This window comes from Pterocles gutturalis, unplaced genomic scaffold (genome assembly GCF_000699245.1).
Source record: "Pterocles gutturalis isolate BGI_N339 unplaced genomic scaffold, ASM69924v1 scaffold6981, whole genome shotgun sequence".
In the NCBI taxonomy this organism is placed as follows: Eukaryota; Metazoa; Chordata; class Aves; order Pterocliformes; family Pteroclidae; genus Pterocles; species Pterocles gutturalis.
Genome location: NW_010097736.1, coordinates 63,246 through 83,984, shown reverse-complemented (window position 1 = coordinate 83,984; position 20,739 = coordinate 63,246). Strand labels below are relative to the sequence as shown.

Sequence of the window (20,739 nt, the reverse complement as noted above, 5' to 3'; positions counted from 1 at the left end):
AAAAGAAAAAGTCCTATGTTTCAGTGAGATTTTACAAAAAAATGACATTTTACATGGGACTTAAAACCAGCACCCTTTCAGGACAGAGTTTAGTTCTCAGCTGGCATACTATGAAAACACACTTTATACCTCATGCCCAAGAAGTAATTTGCATTTTCTTTTATAAAATGAATCGAGAAAGTAATATGCTTTCACCCAAGAGACCTCAGAAATACTGAGTTTCCTTAGTAAAATACAGACTTAAATGTACTGCCAGAAATAAACCAGTGACAAATAGATGCATCACGAAAGCAGCATCCATCACTACAAGTTGCATGAAATTACTCTTCCTGTTCTCTGAGGATCCGAGTTTTCATGGCTCACACACATTTTTGAATCCTGTTGGGTTGGGAGACACTAGCTTCCCTGGCTTCGCCCCATCACTTTATTTCAGATAGTAGGAGGTTTGTGGATGGTATCACAACAGAAATCTTTCAGGATAACTTTCCCTCTACTGCAGGGCAATTCCACAGTTCCCCTAAGCTGCTTGTGCACATACAACTCCAGCCATAAACAGATTACACACACTCCCATAACAATTTGAGGTGTAGAATAATTAGGGTAGAATGTAAATGTATAAAAAATTTTATATCTAATTCTAAAATGCCCACCCTAGCTATTTTTCAGTTCTCCTTCTTTTACATGGGAATAAAGGAATTTCTGACATCTTCTACCATTACCTGACACGTATCACTTACCCAACAGTTGGATCAAGTGCTATTCCTCTAGGATTTCCAAGATTTTCAGCAATAAGAGTCACACGGTTTGTTCCATCCAAGTTAACCATATCTATTCTGTTCACACTGGTCTCGACCACGTATAGTTTATTGTTAACCCAATCCACTGCTAGATTTTCAGGTGTGTCAACTGAAACATTTAAAACTTCTTGGAAATCAGAGCCATCAATATTAACAGAAAAAACCTGAAAACAACACAAATATTGTCAGTGCCCACATGATGTTTTGTTAATCACAAGACACATGGCCACTTGTCCTTTATCATCACATTGAGCACAGATCCACAACTGGCCACAACATACAACCAAGTTACCCACTAAACTATTCCTCAGCTTGGGGTTTTTTGAAAAAAAATTGAAAACAATGCAAAAACTACAGGAATCTTGCCTTCAACTAGCATTTCTGCAAAAAATGGACAAGGTAACAGAATAAACAGTCTTGTGCTTTAGCAAACATGACAAACTGCTGGATTAAAAAGAAAACAAAACAGATGAGGAAAGTGCATATTGCTTTCCTGGAATCTAGCAAAAAACAGTATTTCCATTAATTGAAAACCAATGAACATGCTTTAACAAAGCTCTCATCCGTGACCAGAACAAGAGGGGGAGCTCTTACTGCACCAACTACTAAGGGGAAATTACAAAGTGAAGAAAGAAAGGGAAAGCTCTCCATCCTGACAGAAAGGAGAAGGCTCAGCATTACTTCTGGTCTCCTTTATTTAAGGCTAACTTTACCAACACCATGCTCAAGAAAAAATAGTGTTGTTATCTTACAAGCAAGCTCAGAGCTAGATGAAGCAAACAGTATAAACATGATAATTTTATATATACAGCAATTATGTGATTATAACACTTGGTAATATAAGCTAGGAATCATTATCCCTTTTTTGAAACAACAGCATGAGGTTTGGAATGTGGTAATCTGTATTTTCATGTAAATACAAGTGAATACACACAAGAAAAATAAGAGCTGAAACAGTCATATCATTCTGAATATTCTTCAGGTCCAGGTAACAACAATCAAGCAAACCATTTAACTGTCTACTCTGTTCTTTGAAAACCTTGTTGACGGAAGAGCTTATGGGCATTAGGTTATCAGGCACTACACTAAATGAGATAAAGATGACACAGAACACAGCCCACAATTTTCTTGTTTAGTTTACATCTTAATCTTAGGAAAAAAAAAAAAAAAAAAAAAGGACAACATAAACAAATCCCCTAATAATACTTTCATTATAAGACATCAGGTGGAAATATGCATCATACAAGAAAATTCTTAATGTTTTTGTTTTCATCTGGGTATTCTAGCTGGGCTTAATTAGATTAATTAATCCTAATTAATTAATTAGGATTTAACTATATTGGGGCAGATAGAAAGGTAGTCTTGGCCATCTGGGGTGTGCAGTGAAAAAAAACCCATATTATCTTTTGTTTATACCTTTTACAGAGATAGGATAAGTCTCCTGTTTCATCAAAGATCAGATTTGGCCCTGACTTAATTTACCCATTGTCAATGCAATTGCAGTATTGGGAACCCAGTGCCGTGAAAATAAAAATGAGAGAATTGTAAACAAGTCAAAAATTGTGCACACAAATCCTGTCCTACTTGACAGCCATGCAGTGTGCTTTCCAACAGAACCAACATGGCACTGTAGCAGAAACTACAGTTTACATCTTATGTGCAGGTTCAGAATAATGACAGTGACACCAAATTGATCTAAATGTGCTGTTGGCAGGAGGCAGGCCATGGATTCTCCTTCACTCTGCATGACAAGCAACATGGGGATGAAGACTATGGAGTTTCAGCATTTGACCGAGGATTTTTTTCGTTTCAGTAAGTTACGCATGGAGAAAAAGAACAAGGGTGAAGTCCAACTTTCACAAAAGTCTCCAGACTTTTTAAAAATTACTCTGCTTTACTGTACCTTGAAGCTAAAATATTTCCTCTTAAAAAAAAAAGTAATAAAATATTGGCTCATTACACAAAATACTATCAATATTTGTTATCCAAGCTCAATTGCAGTGCCATTTGAAGTATATGAAAAAACCTGATTTTTATCATCTTGGAAGGCATTTTAAATGATCATGTTTCCAAAAATTACCACAAAAAATTTGTTCAGTTTTGAAAGAATGTCTACTATTTCTCTTAATTAGTTTTTTGGACTCCATCTCTAGTAAAATTAAAAGTTGCTCAAGACATTCCCATATAATAGGATTCTTTGTTTAATATGTCACATGTAATAGTATAGCTTGAAAAATGCAGTCATTAACATAAAACATTTCAAGGAGCTTTTTTGTTAGAAAACAAAAATACAGCCAGCTTCTGCTCTCAAAAATGAAAGCCTATCAACACATTCTGCCTCTTGCAGTTCTCTGCTTCCACATACACAAAAATATATTCCTCTTGAAATTTCTACCCACCTTATCTTGCACCGTATCTGTCCAAAAGATTCTGCGCAGGTAAAAGTGAAAGTCCACTCCAACTGCAACCCCACGATTCTGTGACTGCACCAAAGTTCGAAAACTTCTTCCATGAAGATCTCCAATCAGTAAATCACGGCCATTGGAAAAAATAATTGATGCAACACCAGCTGAAAGCACGGGTGACAAATATATGACTACTTTGCAGGCAAGCTATTTTGCAAAGGGGCATTGAAATATATACTCACTGTCAATACACACTGGACACAAAGGTTTAAATAGATGCTCAGACTGCAATCTGTATAAACATTTCTATGCGAGTACTAACTTGCTTTGATTTGCCTTCAGTTTCTAGACTTGGAGTAAATCACGCACAAATATGTATTCAAAGCCCTACCGGGTGAAACTTTTACAAAACCTCTGTACACCTAAACTCCAAAGGACTATTTCTACTCTTCTACTTCCTTGCTTTAGCCTCCTTAATCAAAGTATAAACTTTCTTGAGATTTTTCTGCCCCATGAGATTCAGACATTCCTTGATTCTAGCAGGCAGGCCATGTTTCTTATCTTTTTATGTACTGCTCTGTCCTATCCACCTTCTTCTTTCTCTCATCTCATCAGAAAAATCTTTGCTGTATCTTACAACAGAAGAGAATTCCAGGAAGTCTTTGAAGGAAAGTTTGCTTTCAAAGTAGATGCCTGTTGAAAGGCTTGGTGTAAGACTGACAGGAATATATTTATGTCCAAATCTATTCACCCCACACGTAAAACCCTCCACAATTAAAGCAGAAATGAATGCAGGGAAATTGATTTAGAGCAGTTATGAAATTCCCCCATTAATAAGATAGAAAATCAGCACTTTACAAACAACCCACTGGCCCAAAAATCACACTAATTTGAATGGAAAGCTTCTTGTGAAAGATACAGAATTTTTCTGGAAACAGAACAATCTTTCCTAGTGCTGGCACATGCGTGTCTTAATACAGTCAAGCATATTTCATTAGGTCAAAAAAATCCCTATTTTTCGAGGACATACTTAGAAAATCTGCTATGCAGACATGTCTGAAGAAAGAAGGAAGGGGGAGGGAACTAGGCAGTTTATGCTCTTCTAAAAAGCAAGACTGCTAATCAGCTATGCCGAGCAGGGACTCCCATTCCCACTGAATTCCTGCAGACAGGCATACCTGCCTCACACAAAAGCCTGTTAGGCTATTACATCTCCACAAAGAAGGGCTTCCCAGGGCCAGCTTTCAGAACAGAGCAGGAGGTGAACAACCAGGAGCAGCTGCCTACTGTTTATGGGGAACCACACTCGGTGGGTGTTACTCTGGGACACTAGAAGCCAGCAGCATGCTTTCTCTCACAGGCAACTGTTTAACCTCACCATTCAGCAAAACCATCTTCTTGCATGGCACAGTCCTTCTAGTGGTTTCCTGTTTCTTGATCCTGCTGAGTTCCACAGAGAGCAGGTCAGGAAACTGCCTCCCATAGGAGCAAGATTTTTGTCTATTAAGGAGGGCTCTGGCAACAACTTCCCAACTCTGTGGAAGTCAGGAATGCTGAGAAAGTGCTGGACCCCAGAAGACATCGTTTTGAGGAGAAGCAGCCCTGATGAGGCAGGCAGCTCCACCAGCCTACAGGTGCCAGTCTCTTGATACTTGCTGATAATGTTCTGAATGCTGTCCTGACCTTAAGTCCTTAAAGCCAGAGTTAAGTTAAAATCAAACACAGTTGTATGGCACAGCCATGCAAACTGCCCCATTTTATCTAGCTCTGTCTATTAGTCCAATAACAGCAAGAGACTTGCACTGCTGCACACTAACCTGAAGTGTTGGCCCGACAATGTCGATGATGCTCTAGGAAGTAACCTTCCACACAGTGGCACTGGTGATGTCCCACACGATCTTCACACAGCTGGTCACAAACACCCCACATTTTGCAGTCATCAAAATCTGTCAAGTGAATAAGGCACATTTATTAACAATGCTTTGTATAAAAGGAATGTCATTATATTTGGGAAACTGCAGGTTTGTCCTCTCTGTTGTTTTGTATCTGTTTGCAAAACTGTGGAATGGGAAAAGAGCTTTTGTATGATTTTTCACAGATGTTTTGATTTTCTATTTCTGGATAACAAAACAACTGATGTTTGCTGCCCAGGGATCTATCTGCTGAAGAAGAGCCCTACCTTTACATTAGTGCAGTGCTCAAGCTAATAAATCCTGCTAAAAGGCAATGTTTATTAGTTCAGACTTGGTACCATGCTAACAGGTGTCTGATTTCCAATTAAAATTGGAAAAATTCCAATTAAAAGCTGGCTATGCACCAGAACCAGACAGCAAAAAGTACAAAGAAGTTCACTTTGGCATGCAAAATACCATATAGGTAGAGTTTGCAGCTAGGACAACCCAGCAAGTTCTCACAGATGTGCTCTGCAAGTAATTTCCAGGGCTGCTGCAGAATCTTTTACTTCCAAAATTGTGAAATATTTAACTAGTCATCTTTTAAAAACAAAGACTTTTAAAATTCTGATTTTCTAAAAAAAAAAAAAAAAAAAAAGTCAGATGTGAACATTGTGCGGTGTTTCATCCTATCTGTGGTTATTTAAAGCCCAGGAGATTTCTGACACTACTTTTTGACATTAAAAGTCTGACCTCCTTCACTGGAAAACCTGAGCAGAATCAGTACATTACATTGCTGGAAACTGGTAATTCTACTGTTAAGCCGAAAGAGGAGAAAAAGAGATCTCAAATATTCTTCCCACTGGAACTTCTGGTTTAAAACATTTATTAACATATAAGTGAAAATTAAATATTTCCTATATAGTACATTTTGGTACTGAAAAAAATGTTGTTCTCAGTAGCTTTCTAGCTTCCATATGTGCTAAAAACCTTCAGTATATAGTAAGCCAGACGCAAATGAAGAATAGACATTGAAAAGATTACAGTTTCAAAAAGTAATACACCTCACTAACACCATAGTTTCATTCTTCTGGCCTTAAACCAATAACATTGATTTAAACTACGATCTGGAATTATACACTACTGACTGTGAGCTGTTCCTCCACAATTGACTGTGAGCTTTTCCCCCACAAAAAGTCTTGCTCCCAGCACAAATATATGCCTAGATCTCTGTAAACGAAAATACACCAAGTCAGATTTCCAAGCCAGAATCAGATAGCTAGGTTTACAGGGCAGTCAAAGAATAGCTAGGTTTACAGGGCAGTCAAAGAACAGCAGAAGACTCACTGAGACTGCACCAAGTTTGCAAATGTGTCCTTCATGTATTTCCCACATAAGAGTGAAAGAACAAAATAAATATTGTGCATGGAGTCAGTGCATTGATTCCTCCTCTCTATTAATAAAGAGCAACCGTGCTGTCACTGCAGCTCATGTAGCCCTAGGTCACCGAGTATTCTCAAAAATACAACAATCTCATTAAAGACCAAGCACCTGGAATACATTTAATAGCACAAACACCATAGGTTGGATTGAAAAGTCACCACAGACATTTACCCAGTTCATTTTATTAGGCAGTGCTAAACTTCATGATTCTGAAGTTAGTCTATTTCCAGTTACTGAGATAAATCATTTGTACTACCAAGGGTTTGCACTACCAAGTTACAGTAGCTACAGAATAGAAATTCAACACCAAAATACCTCACTTACCTTTACATTCTTGCAAACACTCTTCATTTTCATGTAAATAAAGTATATACCAAAATGTCATAGGAGATACAGCCATTCCATAGTGCAAATACAAAACACCCTTTTCATTTTAAAGTACACTGTCCTGTCTTCATATACAGCCACTTTCAAAAAGTACCAAATATTTCGTTATCGTTAACTGTTTTTCCAGGCATGCAGCGACACACATCCCTGGAGCAGAAAAACTCTTCCCATCTAACCACTAAAAGACCTGCAAAAAAATCTGATAATAAAACAGCCATCTGAGTGTAAATCTTTTTAAACATGCCCTCACTATGTCTTTAACAGTCCCACTGAAAGATATCTTCGTATCTCTCTGTTTTGTTTCTGTGTCACCATGCTGCCACTGTATTACTTAGGTTTTTATTCTTTTGCTGACTCTTGAGATTTTCTATTTGCCACACATCCAAACGCGCCTTCCTGAAATCCAGTCTTTCCTTATGAGCTGTGAGAAGGTACCAGGTACCTGCAATCACTGTCCTTCACTTACCAACACAAGTACGACTGTCATTGCTACTTATTGTATATCCTGCAGGGCAATAACACATCCCTCCTGATGGAGAAGAATGACAGCGATACTGGCAACTCAGAGCAGCGCACTGTGATATGTCTAAAAAGGAAATAAAATAGTTCAGAAATACAATTACATGTATTACCAGTAGAACAGCTTGTTGCCTTACTAACAGTTACAAAGCTGTAGTCTTTTCTATGATGAGTCTACAATTTCAGGAACAGCTTCTTAAAACAAATCTGCACAAGAAATTATGTCTAAAATTCCATAAAATCACATATGCTTACATACATGCAGTCAAGAAAACGGAAGATAAAAGATAAGCTACTGTTTATAATAAGTTTTGAGAACAAAGTTAAAGGATAAGCATCAATCTTAAATGAACCACGACTGGTAAGTGCCAAGTAAAAAGCTGCACGGAGAAAGCCATTTGCAATGCACCATACCACACCTTTTCTCTGATTCCACAAGACCTACATGTGAATAACACATCCTCAAGTTCCATCTATTGGCGTATAACCTCATCATTTACTCTTTTATGCAGAAAAAAACCCTACTACATTATATTAAGAAGAATATGTGTATTACTCCAATATATTAGGTATATTGGCTGGGTTGTGGAGAAACTCTTCTTTATCCTTTTCTTCTCTCTCTCTTCCTTTTTCCTTCACCATTTCTCCCTTTCCTTGTGCTACTACCTAATTAAACAACTCAATGATAGATTATCAAATTATGATTGTAAAGCACTTGCTGACTTCCAGCTCCTTCCTTTTCATCTTCCTTTTCCTTAGCCAAGGCCCAGGATACACTAATTCAGTCCCGGGTTCTGATCAGTACACAACATTCCTTCTTGCTTATAAAAAGAGAAAAACACAGATATTTAAACAAAAAAGGTATATAGCACACCTTTCCCTGCCTTCTTGAACACACTTTAGGATCCAGAGAGTGCATTAAAATCCTTATTTGTGAAACTTCATGTACAGATTTACAAAAGGAATGGTCTATTTGCAGCATATATGCCTCTTTCAGACCATCCAGTCAAAAGAGTGCCAACAAAAATAGTGAGCTTCCAAAATTTCAGCGTTGTTTAGTAGATAAAAAGTGAATGTAAAAAGATACCAATACTGATTTTTCTGCTATTCTGTGTCTGTTTTTGCTTCTAATACATACTGCAATGTCTGCCCGCAGTGGTGTTAGTTTCATCTTCTCCTGCAGGGCAGTCTGCAGCCCCATCACACACTTTCCCAATTGGAATGCAATGTCCTGACCCAGGGCAGGCCCACTCTCCTGGGTAGCATTCATGGTGACCGCTTTCTATGGAAAAGAAAAACAAGAATAATTGAGGAGTATGTTTCAAATAATACTTAGAATTTCTTCCCTAACAGCTTCCCAAAGCATCTCTATCTATCCTTCATTATTCAGTTTCTCGTTCTTGCACACAGCTGGGAAAGACTATAAAAGAAACATCATCTACACTTCCTTGTTGTGCTCTTTGTTTTGCCTTCAAAGTACAATGCAAACAATACTTTGTGCAGACACATGAATCCTTTTGGTTTTCTCTGTTGTTTAGAAACAGTAAAGCCATTTAGCTTCAGTCTAACTGATGCACCAGAAATGGCACTACAGTTTTGTGGTTTCAAAACATGCAAAAGCTGCCTGGATAAAGAGAATAATGCTTATCATAGAGAAGGCAAATGAAAGACAAAAAAAGTCCACACTTTCTTTCATTAAAATTTCTGTTTCTTGCATGAAAAATCTTGGCAGGAACTGAGTTACTTTCATTTTCAACCAATAGATTTTGGTTATTAGGAGCCTCATGTCTTAATAGATGACCTGCAAAATCTCCATAGGTGAAGAAAAAAATAAATAAAAAAAAAGAGGTAAAGACAAGATGTAAAAGAAAAAGATGTTGCTATATGCTAAATGCAGTTTGCACCACACTCAGTATCACAGCACAACTCACACACACAACAACAAAAAATACTGCATAAGTTAAAAAAAAAACCAAACAGGTGGAGATGAAATTCTAAGGTTTTCACAGAATTAAAATGGATTCAGAACATTTTGATTGGTGAAAATTTCATAGAAGTCAGTTAGAGAGGTCTTCCTCTGAAAATGTTATCATTAGAAGTCAGCACTAGTATATACCGCATCCTCTTTCATCTTCATTATCTTCACAATCATCATCTCCATCACATATCCAGCTCTGATGAATGCAACGGCCACTTGGGCAAGTGAAGAAGTTGCCTCTGCAAGTTGCATAAGCTAAGGAAAGAAACACGAGGAAATTAAACTAATCTAAGTGACTAAAAGGTTAGAAATGGTAATATTGTCTCATCGATGAATAGTCATTTTTAATCTCTCCTGAAAAACGGAGACAGTTCCGTATCTTGTATATATTGTAAACACTGCTGGTTTGCTCTGGTTTTAGGTATGATCTTTTATTTTACTCTGGTTCTTTACAGAAACGAAAGGGAACACTAAACTTCTCAATTAACTGTGCAATTAGATGCAGAGCACCTTATTAACAAAGTTCCTGAAGGTGGACATGACAAGGAGATGATACTCAAGATATCAGGAGTTAAAATATTTCTATGCCTTGAACTCAGAAAAACAGATTAAAAAAAAAAATAACATTTATGTCAAAGCCCTCCACCGTTGGGAAGCATTCCCTGCTAAGAGTTCAGAAACATTTGTGGGTCCTCCAAAGGACAGGTACTGCCAAACACAGAAAAGAGAAATATTCCAGAAAGGGGGGGCAGGGTGTTGGCGGAGGGGGTGTGGAATCATACTGGTGTGAGATCCTTGGTAGGACAGACCAACTAAATGGCAACATGTGGCCTTCCTGCAATGCAGAATATAAAACTAACTTAGCTCTTATAAACAGTGGGGGACCTTTTTAAATATACAGATCACACAAGTGACAACTCTGCAGCCATGATTCTGGCAGGAGATGTAATACCTTGGGATATCCTGATCGTGAAGAAAAGAATGAGCAGGAAATTTCCAGCAACAGAACAGTGACTTAAAAGACCTTCTGTGAATATCTAAAGGACAACTATCTGTACAGTTATTTGTCTGTAGAGTTGTACATTATAGTCACTGAGATTAATTCTAGAAGATCCATTCTATCTATCAGAAAATAAAAATCCATAAAAGAGACAAACAAATTTGCACAAAAACAATAGCATGCTGTATTTAACTGAGATGTCAGAGTGAAGGAATTACCTTTGGGTCATGCTGAAATTAAGAAAATGACAACATGAAGAAGTGAAACTATATGTGTTAAGAAGCACAATGCCACTGAATACAGGAAATTCAAATAGTAACCACACGTCCAGCCACTTAGCAGCAAACACAACCTGAAAAAAGTATATCAAAGTAGCACTGCAATTTTCACCTTTCCATGCAAAAAAAAAATCCTTGTAGAACAGCAGCTAGCTTTTGATGGCTGTATAGCCAAACAACCTACTTTCTGCTATCTGCCTGAACCAGTTCTTAGTAAAACAGTTAAAGAAAGGATAAAAAAAAGAAAAAATCATACTGCAAGAGTTTTCATCACTCCTATCTCCACAGTCATCATCATGGTCACAGATAAAGGCTCGTGGGATGCATTCTCCATTAGCACACTGAAACTGCGTATTGACACATCCATGTGCTGGAAAATATTTTAGCACAGACATATAGAAAATTTGTCAGAAAACTATTGTCTTTAACTTTAAAAGCAGGTCTATAAAGGAGATTTGTTTGAGATCACTCTGCACGTGGTACTTACTGCAGTTAGCTTCATCAGAAGAATCTCTGCAATCAACTTTGCCATCACATCGCTGGCTTGCATTAAAACATGCTCCATTTGCACATGACAACTGTTCACATCTTGGGTAGTCTACAACAAGAAATCCTTCAGTATTAGCCTAAATGTTAGATAAGGAGTCACATATATCCAGTGTCAACAGAATACCTTAATTTATAGGAAAACAAAAAAGAAATACAAAACTTCCTGTACTATTACTGACAAAAAATACATTTATCCAGTATACTGTGTCCTCCAACAGAATATCCTCCAGACAGATGCTACAAAACCGCACAACAAAAAATGGAAAAATTAGATGCCCTCCCCAAAAATATTTGGAACCCAAACAGTTTACAATATGGCAGAGAACAAGGCAACACAAAAGGAGATAAAGCAGTGAACAGTTATTTTATTTACTTCTACCTCAGTTTTATATTTTATTGATCTTAATAAAAGTGCTTAGGTAGAAAAGGAGTTCCTGAAATTTACAGTTCCTAGGTCGTCCTATTAGAATTTCGTGAGAACTTCATTAATAGTACTAGGATATCTGAAAATGAAGGAGTGCCTGTCCTTGCAGTTGCAAAACACCAGGACTTAAACTCCCTTTCTTTCTCTCCAAAATTTAGAAAACATTAACAATGAGTGATCCAAGTTCTTCTGCTCCCCATCACCAAATGGAAAGTTCTGAATAGGAAAAGAGGCATCTGGACCTTCGCAGTGGTGAGGGTAGGAACAGGATGAAACCCCTAAACTGGAAGAGCTATACAATCTAGCTCAATGAAAAGCTCTCCAGCAAAGATAATCTGGAAATAGAGTATAATGAAATTTTGAATTTAAGCGCGAAGGTCTTAAATTAGGGGCTTGCACAATAAACATTTCCTGCCTTTTATTTGACTTTTTTAAAAAAACCCTAAGATTTCTTTGTATGCACCTGATCCCAGAGCAATGCATTTGGGTATAAAAACTGATAGCTATGCAAGAACTGATACTGATCATACTGTCTCTCTTCTAGGGGGCACATGGAAAAAGTGTCAGTGCTCTGTGAGTGACCTGGAGCTATGTAAAAACCGAAGGAAGGGTTCTCTTCCAGGGACTTGAACATTTTATTTTTTTCTAGGTCAGTGACAGATAGATTAGAAAGAGCTAAAAAGGAAGGATCAAGTTCCAAGTTAAAAGGACAACAAGGTAGGTAGTTTGCATCTAAGGAGGTCTGACAATACAGCTGTACAAGAGGAGAGAGTAAAAAAGATAGTATAAGATTATACCCAGGATTAGGAGAGAAAAGTGAACGTACAGAAAAATATAAACACTGTTTTCTTTCACTTTGCTTTTAATTGTAAAGAGCCTCCAACATGAACATTGTTTCCTTTATCTTTTCCTCCCAAGAGCCTTTGGCTAATTACAGAAAACGAAAGAGATTTTTTCCTAGTGATCACAGTTCCTAGAAGAGAATATGAGCTCTGTGAAAACAGGGGGAAATCCAGCTACGTTCATTCCAGTGCTCAGGAAGAAAGGGAGCTCTTTCTCTCCCCTTCCTCTCAGACATCTCTCTCTCTTAGCCAAAATACTTCTTCACCATCTGTCTTCTCTGTGGTATGTCAGCACTTAGTTGCAAAATACAAACAACTGGCAAACACCAGCACAAACGACAAATGAGGCACCTTGCTCCTTGTAACCCACAAACTGTTTTGGCAGCAACAGTTGACAACACATTTAAATGGCATGTTTTGATGTACACATGTGGAAGATGCTTGAAAGCTAAGTCACAGGAACTGCTAAACCAACATTACTTTGCTTTCTGCTTAACACTTTCGTTCTGACAGTTTGAAATAAATCCATACAAAAACAGTAACAGGAAACAATTGTAACTGGTATTTGATTCAGCACTGATTTCTGTCCCACAGTCAGGAAATGTAACCTTCTCTAAACCTAACCCATGTTACAAGAAGGAGAAAACAGGAAAAAAAAAAAAAAAAAAAAAAAAAAAAAAAAAAAAAAAAAAAAAAAAAGGGGGGGGGGGGGGGGAGGGACAATTTCCAGTTCTTTTACTGCACCAACATTTCAAAACATTTTACAAAATAAAATTAATTAAAACCCTGTAACTTACTGCCATGAGTTACCACCTCACAGTGGGCAGATTATTGCCCAGACAGCTTATAGGCTATCAGAGACATCACAAGGAGAATTTACCCCAAGCCCAATAGTCCTATGAGCTACTCAATAACTGGTAGGGTTCATAGCAGAGATGCTTTGAAAGCTGGCAGACTGACCAGACCCTCATTCCTGGCATTAATTCCTTATTTTGATCCCTGACACTCTAGTCCTTGGCTGCCTTCCTTACCTTGCTCCAGTTTGTCCTTGGTGGACATATTTCCTTCAGCCTGAACTTCTGCCTTGTCCTGTAGCTGTTATATGTAATTCGTCCAATATCAAGAACATTAGCCTCTGACCATGGCTTCCTGCTTGGACTATATCCCTTATGATCTCTTCAGTTCTTGATCTTTGTTCATTTTCACCCATTCATCCCAGACCTGGCTGCCCATTTCCTGACCACAACAGCTATTTAACGTAGTAAACAAGATGCAGGAATTAACAGGTTAGGCAGTTGGCCCATGGCAGCAACTCAACATCCAAATCAGAATTAAAAATCCAGTTTCTGGGCCTGCACTCAGTCCACCAGCCTCAAACAACGCGTCTTTAAAATACTTCCCCTTTCTCCCTTGTGATCTCATTGCAGCACTCAGCTGACAGAGCTGTATCCGGGAAGGTTATTCTGTCAGTCACAGCAAAGCAAAATGGACGTGGATGGGATTTTCATTTTTCAACTACAAAGCTGAGGTAGGAGAGAGAATTCTACCTTTAACTGAAAGAAATGATGTAACACAGAAAAAGTGACACCAGTATGGGCTGCTTACTTCCAAAAAGTATTCGGTACCCCAAATAGTTTGCCATTTCATTCTACATTTCTGAAGTTTTTAAATGAAAGTATTTCTAGCTGCTGACTATTAAGAAAGCTGGAAAAACAACTTGATATATACATTAAAGAAAATTTAAAAAACAAAAATGTTATTAAATTAAAACAGCTTCAATGCACTAATTACAAGACCTGTAGCTGAAACATTGTTCTGATGTTTATCTTAGCCTCTGCATGGGTAGTTTTCCCTTGCTGTTAATCCCATTAGCAGTAAAATGGACTAAGGCTTTGAATTCTTTTGTTCTATTTTTTTACATGTTTAATTGCTGGCTGACTTCAATATTGGTGACATTTTGCATTTGACTGGTTTCTTAAATAATGTAATTTATTCAGCAACAAAACTTTTATCTTCTTTACAATCTAAATCTGCTTCCGGACAGATCAGCTAGTGCAAGGTATATAAGTAAACAAACATGATAAGTTTGCATTTTGTTATGCTCTGCAAAACAACAGTATCAATTCTAAAGAGTTTTTCTCTTTTGTGTTCATGGATGTTTCACTTTTATTTATGAAACCTCTTAGTGTAAATTAAATAAGGGAAAATAATGACAAAGGAAAAGGCCAAAATAGTGGTATTCCTCATATTTGTTTATATCAGGTAATGTGGAAAAGGAAACAGATGAAACAGTGAGAAAAATTAATATTCAAAGCAAGTATTAGAATCTGCTTCAAAACAGTAAAATCTACTATTTACCTTAATCCCTACTATACAGTTAATCATAAAATCACCAAATTATTAATTTTATCTTATGGCTGCTGTTTAAAGTTCCAGGCCTTGCAAGGACAGAAAGACAATAAAATTAATCAGCCTTTCTGGAAGGGTCTTGTCATTAGATTCCTCTTGATTCTCTTGTCTTCAGTGCCATCACATTTCTCTAAACTAGTCCAACACTCCTGCTTTCAATGTTCTAAATCACAGGCATTCTTCTGTCTTAGAGGGACTGTCAACACATATTCTAATAAACCAGAGTAGAGGCTGTTGAATGATAAGAGGCAGTCCCTCTCCCTGGGGCTAAATACGCTGCCTTCACAACAGCAGAGGGCTACTGGCTGGTGCAGCAATGACTGGGTTTCCCACACAGCAGTAGAGCACTACTGTTAAGGTACCCAGAGGCCCATTTCCAAACTGCCCTTTTAATTTACTTAGTTAAGAATATTAATCATGAAATAAAATGTGCACTTTAATTTTCAAACATCACAGGAGCTTCTAGTCTGAAGAAAGATGTGTGAGTATTGTCTCTAGGACTCCACTCCTTTCATTCTACAGAGCGTACATTTTAGCCACTTGTGAGTCAGGGATAACATGCAGTTGGCTGACCATGTAATATGCTGGTTTCCCTTTATACAGCATGTGCACATGCCCTTTTTTCATCTAAGCACAGCCATTAAGAACATTTTATTTCTTGCTTCTTTATCCATTCCTTAGCATCCTAGCCTCTTCCCCCACCCCAGGTCTGGTTCTGAGTGAAACTTACAGTTCTGTCTTTTTCCCAAAGGCATACTATGTTCTAGTATCTGACATAGCAGCTCATATGTTACATGTCACTCAGGACATTTTCCTTAATACCAACAATGAACAGATATGCTGTTACACACTGTTGTGTATGTATTAGGAAAAAACACATCTGAAAAATGTAGCCACTATTCTGTGGCCAGACATCCTTTCCATCAGTATTCAACCTTGGCCAGGATCTACGGAGGCTGTCACCAGACAGCCAGGTAGCCTCAACTCTGGGGAAGCTGGAGTGAAAAAAACCTACTTGTCCATCTGCCTGTTCTTGGCATAATGTAAACAGCTTATCTGAATACAATATGACTCAATGCCACTTCACCTCCACAGGAAACTGCAGTCTAGAATACAAGTGCTTTTGAAAGGGTCAAAGTCCTTCAAAGAAGTGATCTGGGGTCAAATTCTGCTTTTCTATATAGGTTATAGTTACCACTGATTTCATAAGGGAGTATGGAAAAAGAATACGAAAAAAATTGTCAAAGTTAGCTCTGAGTCTCCCAAGGCTTTACGCCATTTAAACACCGTTCCTTTTTTCCAATGCAGTATTCATTATCTTTCAGTAGATGACAAACAAGAAGCCCTGATCCTATGGGAGCAGTTTGCATTTGAGTTCTGATATAATGGATCTGTATCAGAATATCAGCTCTAATACACAAAAGAATCTGAAATTAAACCCTCGTAACAAGCAGCGTATTGTGGTCATCCTGTCCATCAACAAGCCCTTTAATCTTACAAATTTATTAAAATGCCACAGAGATATGAGATGAAACCAGATCTAGGGCTAAGAGTTAAGACTCACTGCAGACTCTTTCATCTGTTCCATCAGTGCAGTCCTTTACTCGATCACACCAGTATGCACTCGGGATACACTGTCCATTTGAACATGTGAACTGCTGACTTGAGCATGTCCTTCCCGCTGCAAGAAACAGGCATTCAATCAGTCTTTTCAATCAACTGAGATCTTTTATGCATAAAAATATTTTCCCTCTTTCTTAACCACTCCATCCTTCTTACAAATACTAGCATAGTATTTTCTCCCCCTGTACCTTTGTGCACTCAGGGAGATTAAAGAACACTTGACAAGCACATGGCAGATAACATAGCTCTCTGAGGCCTTCTGCAGCCTGCAAGGTCACTGCTTTTCTCCTCTGAAGGGGCTGACCTCCAGGTTAAAAATTACCTCCCTATAATTATTCTGCCTAAAAGATTGAATTACCAGTTCTCACTTTTTTTAAAGTTTTCTCTGTTATTTTGTTTATTGGGTCAAAATCTGTCAGTAACTATAAATTGTTTGGCCAACTAGAATGCCACAACGTAAACACAGCAGAGCTGGAGGTAAGGCACTGCTTTCTAATACAGCCTGGGAATATTTAACATTCATAACTAATAAAGGATCGAGAATGATTATGTTTCTTCTCGTGACAGCTGTGTCGGTGAAAAGCAACCACATAAAGCTAGGCAATTCCACTTTGATTCCACTACAGCTACATTACACACTCTATTCTTCTTAGGTAAATTAATTGAATCTGTGAAGATATAGCTGAAGGGTGAAATTACTGCTAACTTTTACTCCCTTCTGTCACCTGCACATCTGTTTCTTTCAAACACATGCTAGATCTCAACACCATCCCAGTCTATACACTGGCATCTGGGCTCTCTATTCCTTCTGTCAGCAGTGTTCCCAAAGTAAGATCAGTGACTGGGATACTAGTGTCATGAGGAAAAATAAGAGCAAGACCATAAAGTAAAACAAATATGTTTTGATTCTGCGTGTGACTCCCAGAGCTGTTGGCCATTTTTCTCAGGAAAAAATGTTAACATTTCAAGAAGGAAAAGCTCTGCCAGGATTCCCAAGCACAGACATAAAAAGTCCCTTTAGAAGAATAAGGGCAAATACCAGGAGATGGCTCAAAAACAGCAGCAGCACAGTGCGACTGCATAGTTACTAACACATATGATTAACCAGTACATGGAGAATGATGTTACAGTGACCCAGTTCAAAAGTCAACTCAGAGCTGTTGCTCGTTTTCCATTTTGTATCTACAGATTCCTTAGTCAAAACACAACCAGCAGTTGTGCTGACACCTTCTCAGAGAAAGAGGGGAAAAAAAAGGCAGTTAACCTTAGTTCAAATTTTTCCATCCTCAGTGGGAACAATTATCAAGATATAAAAGCACAAACCAAGTCTGTGAGCAAAACCCTTCCAAAACTTAAGCCTGGGAACCTCCCCACAATCAAGGGACCTAGTGAATAGCTCCAGAGCTGTTCAGTTTAAATAAATTATCCAAAAATTAAACATAGAATCAAAAGGAAAATAAATTAATCTTATCCTCATCATTTAAAGTAACTTCTAATACCAGAAATAGCAGGAAATTGGTTCTTTAGCACACTACAACACTTCTTCCTGCCTTACACAATAACACAGAGAATGTAATTTGGTGCAATAGTCATCTCAGTTCACTATTCATCACTTTGGCACATACTTAACTGTATGTAGCCCTTAAACTGCTTAGTTTAAGGCAACAAAATTTGAAAATGAGAGTAATGTATTTTATTATAATCAGTATTTATCTTGCTACCAATACATTTAAAAAGAAAGAGCCCATGTCTATGGCAGTTAGGCTGCTAAATGATTTCTTTGCTCTAAAATATACAGAGAACATTGAACACTTTAGTTTAAAACAGCAATTCAAACATGATTAATAATATACTGCTTAGCATATTAAAGTGAAATACTAATAGGAATTATGCCCTAAATTTAAGCTGTCCAAATGATAATGAAAGACTAGACTTTCACCCCATACCAGGACTTTCGGTATTCTTTCTATCTGAACAAGAGAAAGAACGGTTTTGGTCATTTTAAATAATAATGCCATTAAACAGCATCACTGAATACAGTACAAGAATCTTTAGCAACACTTACTTTAGCTGACTGATAATTTCTCCTTTTTTATATACATATAAATTTCAACATTTTCTAGAAAGGTATTAACTTTTTTTTTTTTGTAATTCAGAGATGCCAGTGTGAATGTCGTTATGCAATGAATGCAGCACATTCTTGTGTGGCTGAGACAGTGTTTGGACATCAGAGTACTATGTGTATTTCACCATTTTTGGAACCAATAAATTTTGTATCAACTATAAAACTAATATGCACTGTATATTTTTCTCCTTTTTTTCTCTTTTTAGTTAACTGAAACATCAGTAATTTTTAGATTTCAAGACCTAAAGATGTCTTTTTGGACATGTTTTCTGTATTTTATCTATTTCCGATTTCATATTACTTCCTTTCTAGAAACTACTTTATGGAGACTCTTAGTAAAAGCTGTACTTAAAGCAGGCTTGTTTCTGTATGTTCTCAATATGCTGCTACGTGAATTACCTTATTTCACAAAGCTGGTGTAACATTAGAACTTAAATACTTACGACATTGTTGATGCTCATCTGAGCCATCTTCACAGTCTTCCTCATCATCACAAACCCATGAGCGGGGGATACATTCACCATCAGTCTGACACTGAAACTGATTTCCCTCACAGGTAGGTTGTGCTAGTGTAAGCAATGAAAACAATTGTAATTTCACAGACATCTGGGAAACCACCCCTTGTTCAAAGCCCAACCACTTCTTCCCAGTGCAGCTCAGAACTAAGCTGAAGTAACAAGCTATAGGCCAACACCATCTTGTTTTACCAGTTTAAGGCATTCTTCATCCAGAACTGCACTCGTTTTTGGAGCTAACTAAAATGGTAAACAACAAACCAGACTGCCAAGCTGTGTGAATGATCTCCAATTATTATATGGGTTAAGCAGCAAAGAAACAATCCAGTGTGAAAAGAACCAAAACAAATTAGACTTTTTCACTCCCCATCAGCTGAGAGGCAAAAACTGGCCTATCTGTAAATGGGCTGATAACTGCACCAGCCCACAAATCTCAAAGAACACTAGAACCGAGAAAGCAAAATGTAGGTGAGTTCCTGAAAACAGCCAGTGGAGATAATTTCTTCATTTTCATAACTTTTTAACATTCAGCTCGAGAGAATTGTTGCACATGGATATTACAGCCCATCTGAATGCAATTGTTGTCCCTGAGCTGCAGGCACTGAGGACTGCACATCCAACTCTGGACAACTAACCAAGACTCTACTTAAGGTGCAGTAGGTACAGTTTGCTCTCTATGGCCCTAAAGATCTAAAAATCTGGAGCTCAAGTGATGCTGGTGGTAGCTGTACGTACATTCAATATTCAGATTACTGCAATAAAAGAATATAATACATTTCCACGTCTACTTAGAACCTAGCCCATTAGTCATGAAATGAAACTGCATTATTGGACACTCAGATTTTTAAGAGAAGGCCAAGTCATATTAGAAGTTGAGCACTACCTGATTTTCTGACTACCAAAGCCAATGGATTCAAGAAATATGACTCTTAAGCAGATTCTGCAGTCAACTCAAGACAACTAGGTGTTTTCTCCCCTTCTAATATTAATTCTTGTACCACAGGTACACTTCAGCATACTGGGATCTTGGTATTTCTTATATTACAAAAAAGTTGCTTTATCGCTGTTTCACTTACGACAACCAGCTTCATCTGTATCATCCGAGCAGTCTCTAGCCCCATCACACCTCCAGTCTGCAGGAATACAGCGACCATTTCCACAGCGAAACTGCCCACGCTCACATCCTGTGGTAAAGCAGAGTAGCAAGCAGGTTAGCAGTACCAGCACACAAAAACAGACAGAAACAGTGGCATGCTTTCCTGTCAAACAACTGTAAATTATCCATCACCTTGGAGCACAGAAAGAAAACACAGTAATACAAAAATATGTATGTAAAAAAAAAATGAGCCAAATCTAAATTGCTTATATCTTTACACACCCAGTCAACCAAAAAATAAAAGAACCAGCTCTAAATCTTACAGGACATTTCCTAACTAAATTGTTAAAAAATTCATATAATTTTAATATATTTGTATATTATCCAAACAACAACACCAACCAAAAAAAAAAAAAAAAACCCAAAGGAAAAAAAACCCAAGGAAGTCTCAGAGGAG

General features: G+C 37.6%; 1 protein-coding gene across 1 annotated transcript in view; it reads right to left on the bottom strand.

Annotated features, from left to right (window-relative positions):
* Positions 1-20,739, bottom strand: part of LRP2 (low density lipoprotein receptor-related protein 2) — a 120,915-nt gene that overhangs the window by 81,297 nt on the left and 18,879 nt on the right. Inside the window, exons 2-12 of the mRNA XM_010085835.1 lie at positions 20,263-20,370; positions 19,115-19,237; positions 16,488-16,604; positions 11,187-11,297; positions 10,956-11,069; positions 9,560-9,676; positions 8,582-8,725; positions 7,391-7,510; positions 5,020-5,148; positions 3,197-3,366; positions 738-961 (exon numbers count right to left, since the gene is read on the bottom strand). Of these exons, the coding sequence (XP_010084137.1) occupies positions 738-961; positions 3,197-3,366; positions 5,020-5,148; positions 7,391-7,510; positions 8,582-8,725; positions 9,560-9,676; positions 10,956-11,069; positions 11,187-11,297; positions 16,488-16,604; positions 19,115-19,237; positions 20,263-20,370 (1,477 nt within the window). The remainder of the gene's footprint in view (positions 1-737; positions 962-3,196; positions 3,367-5,019; positions 5,149-7,390; positions 7,511-8,581; positions 8,726-9,559; positions 9,677-10,955; positions 11,070-11,186; positions 11,298-16,487; positions 16,605-19,114; positions 19,238-20,262; positions 20,371-20,739) is intronic.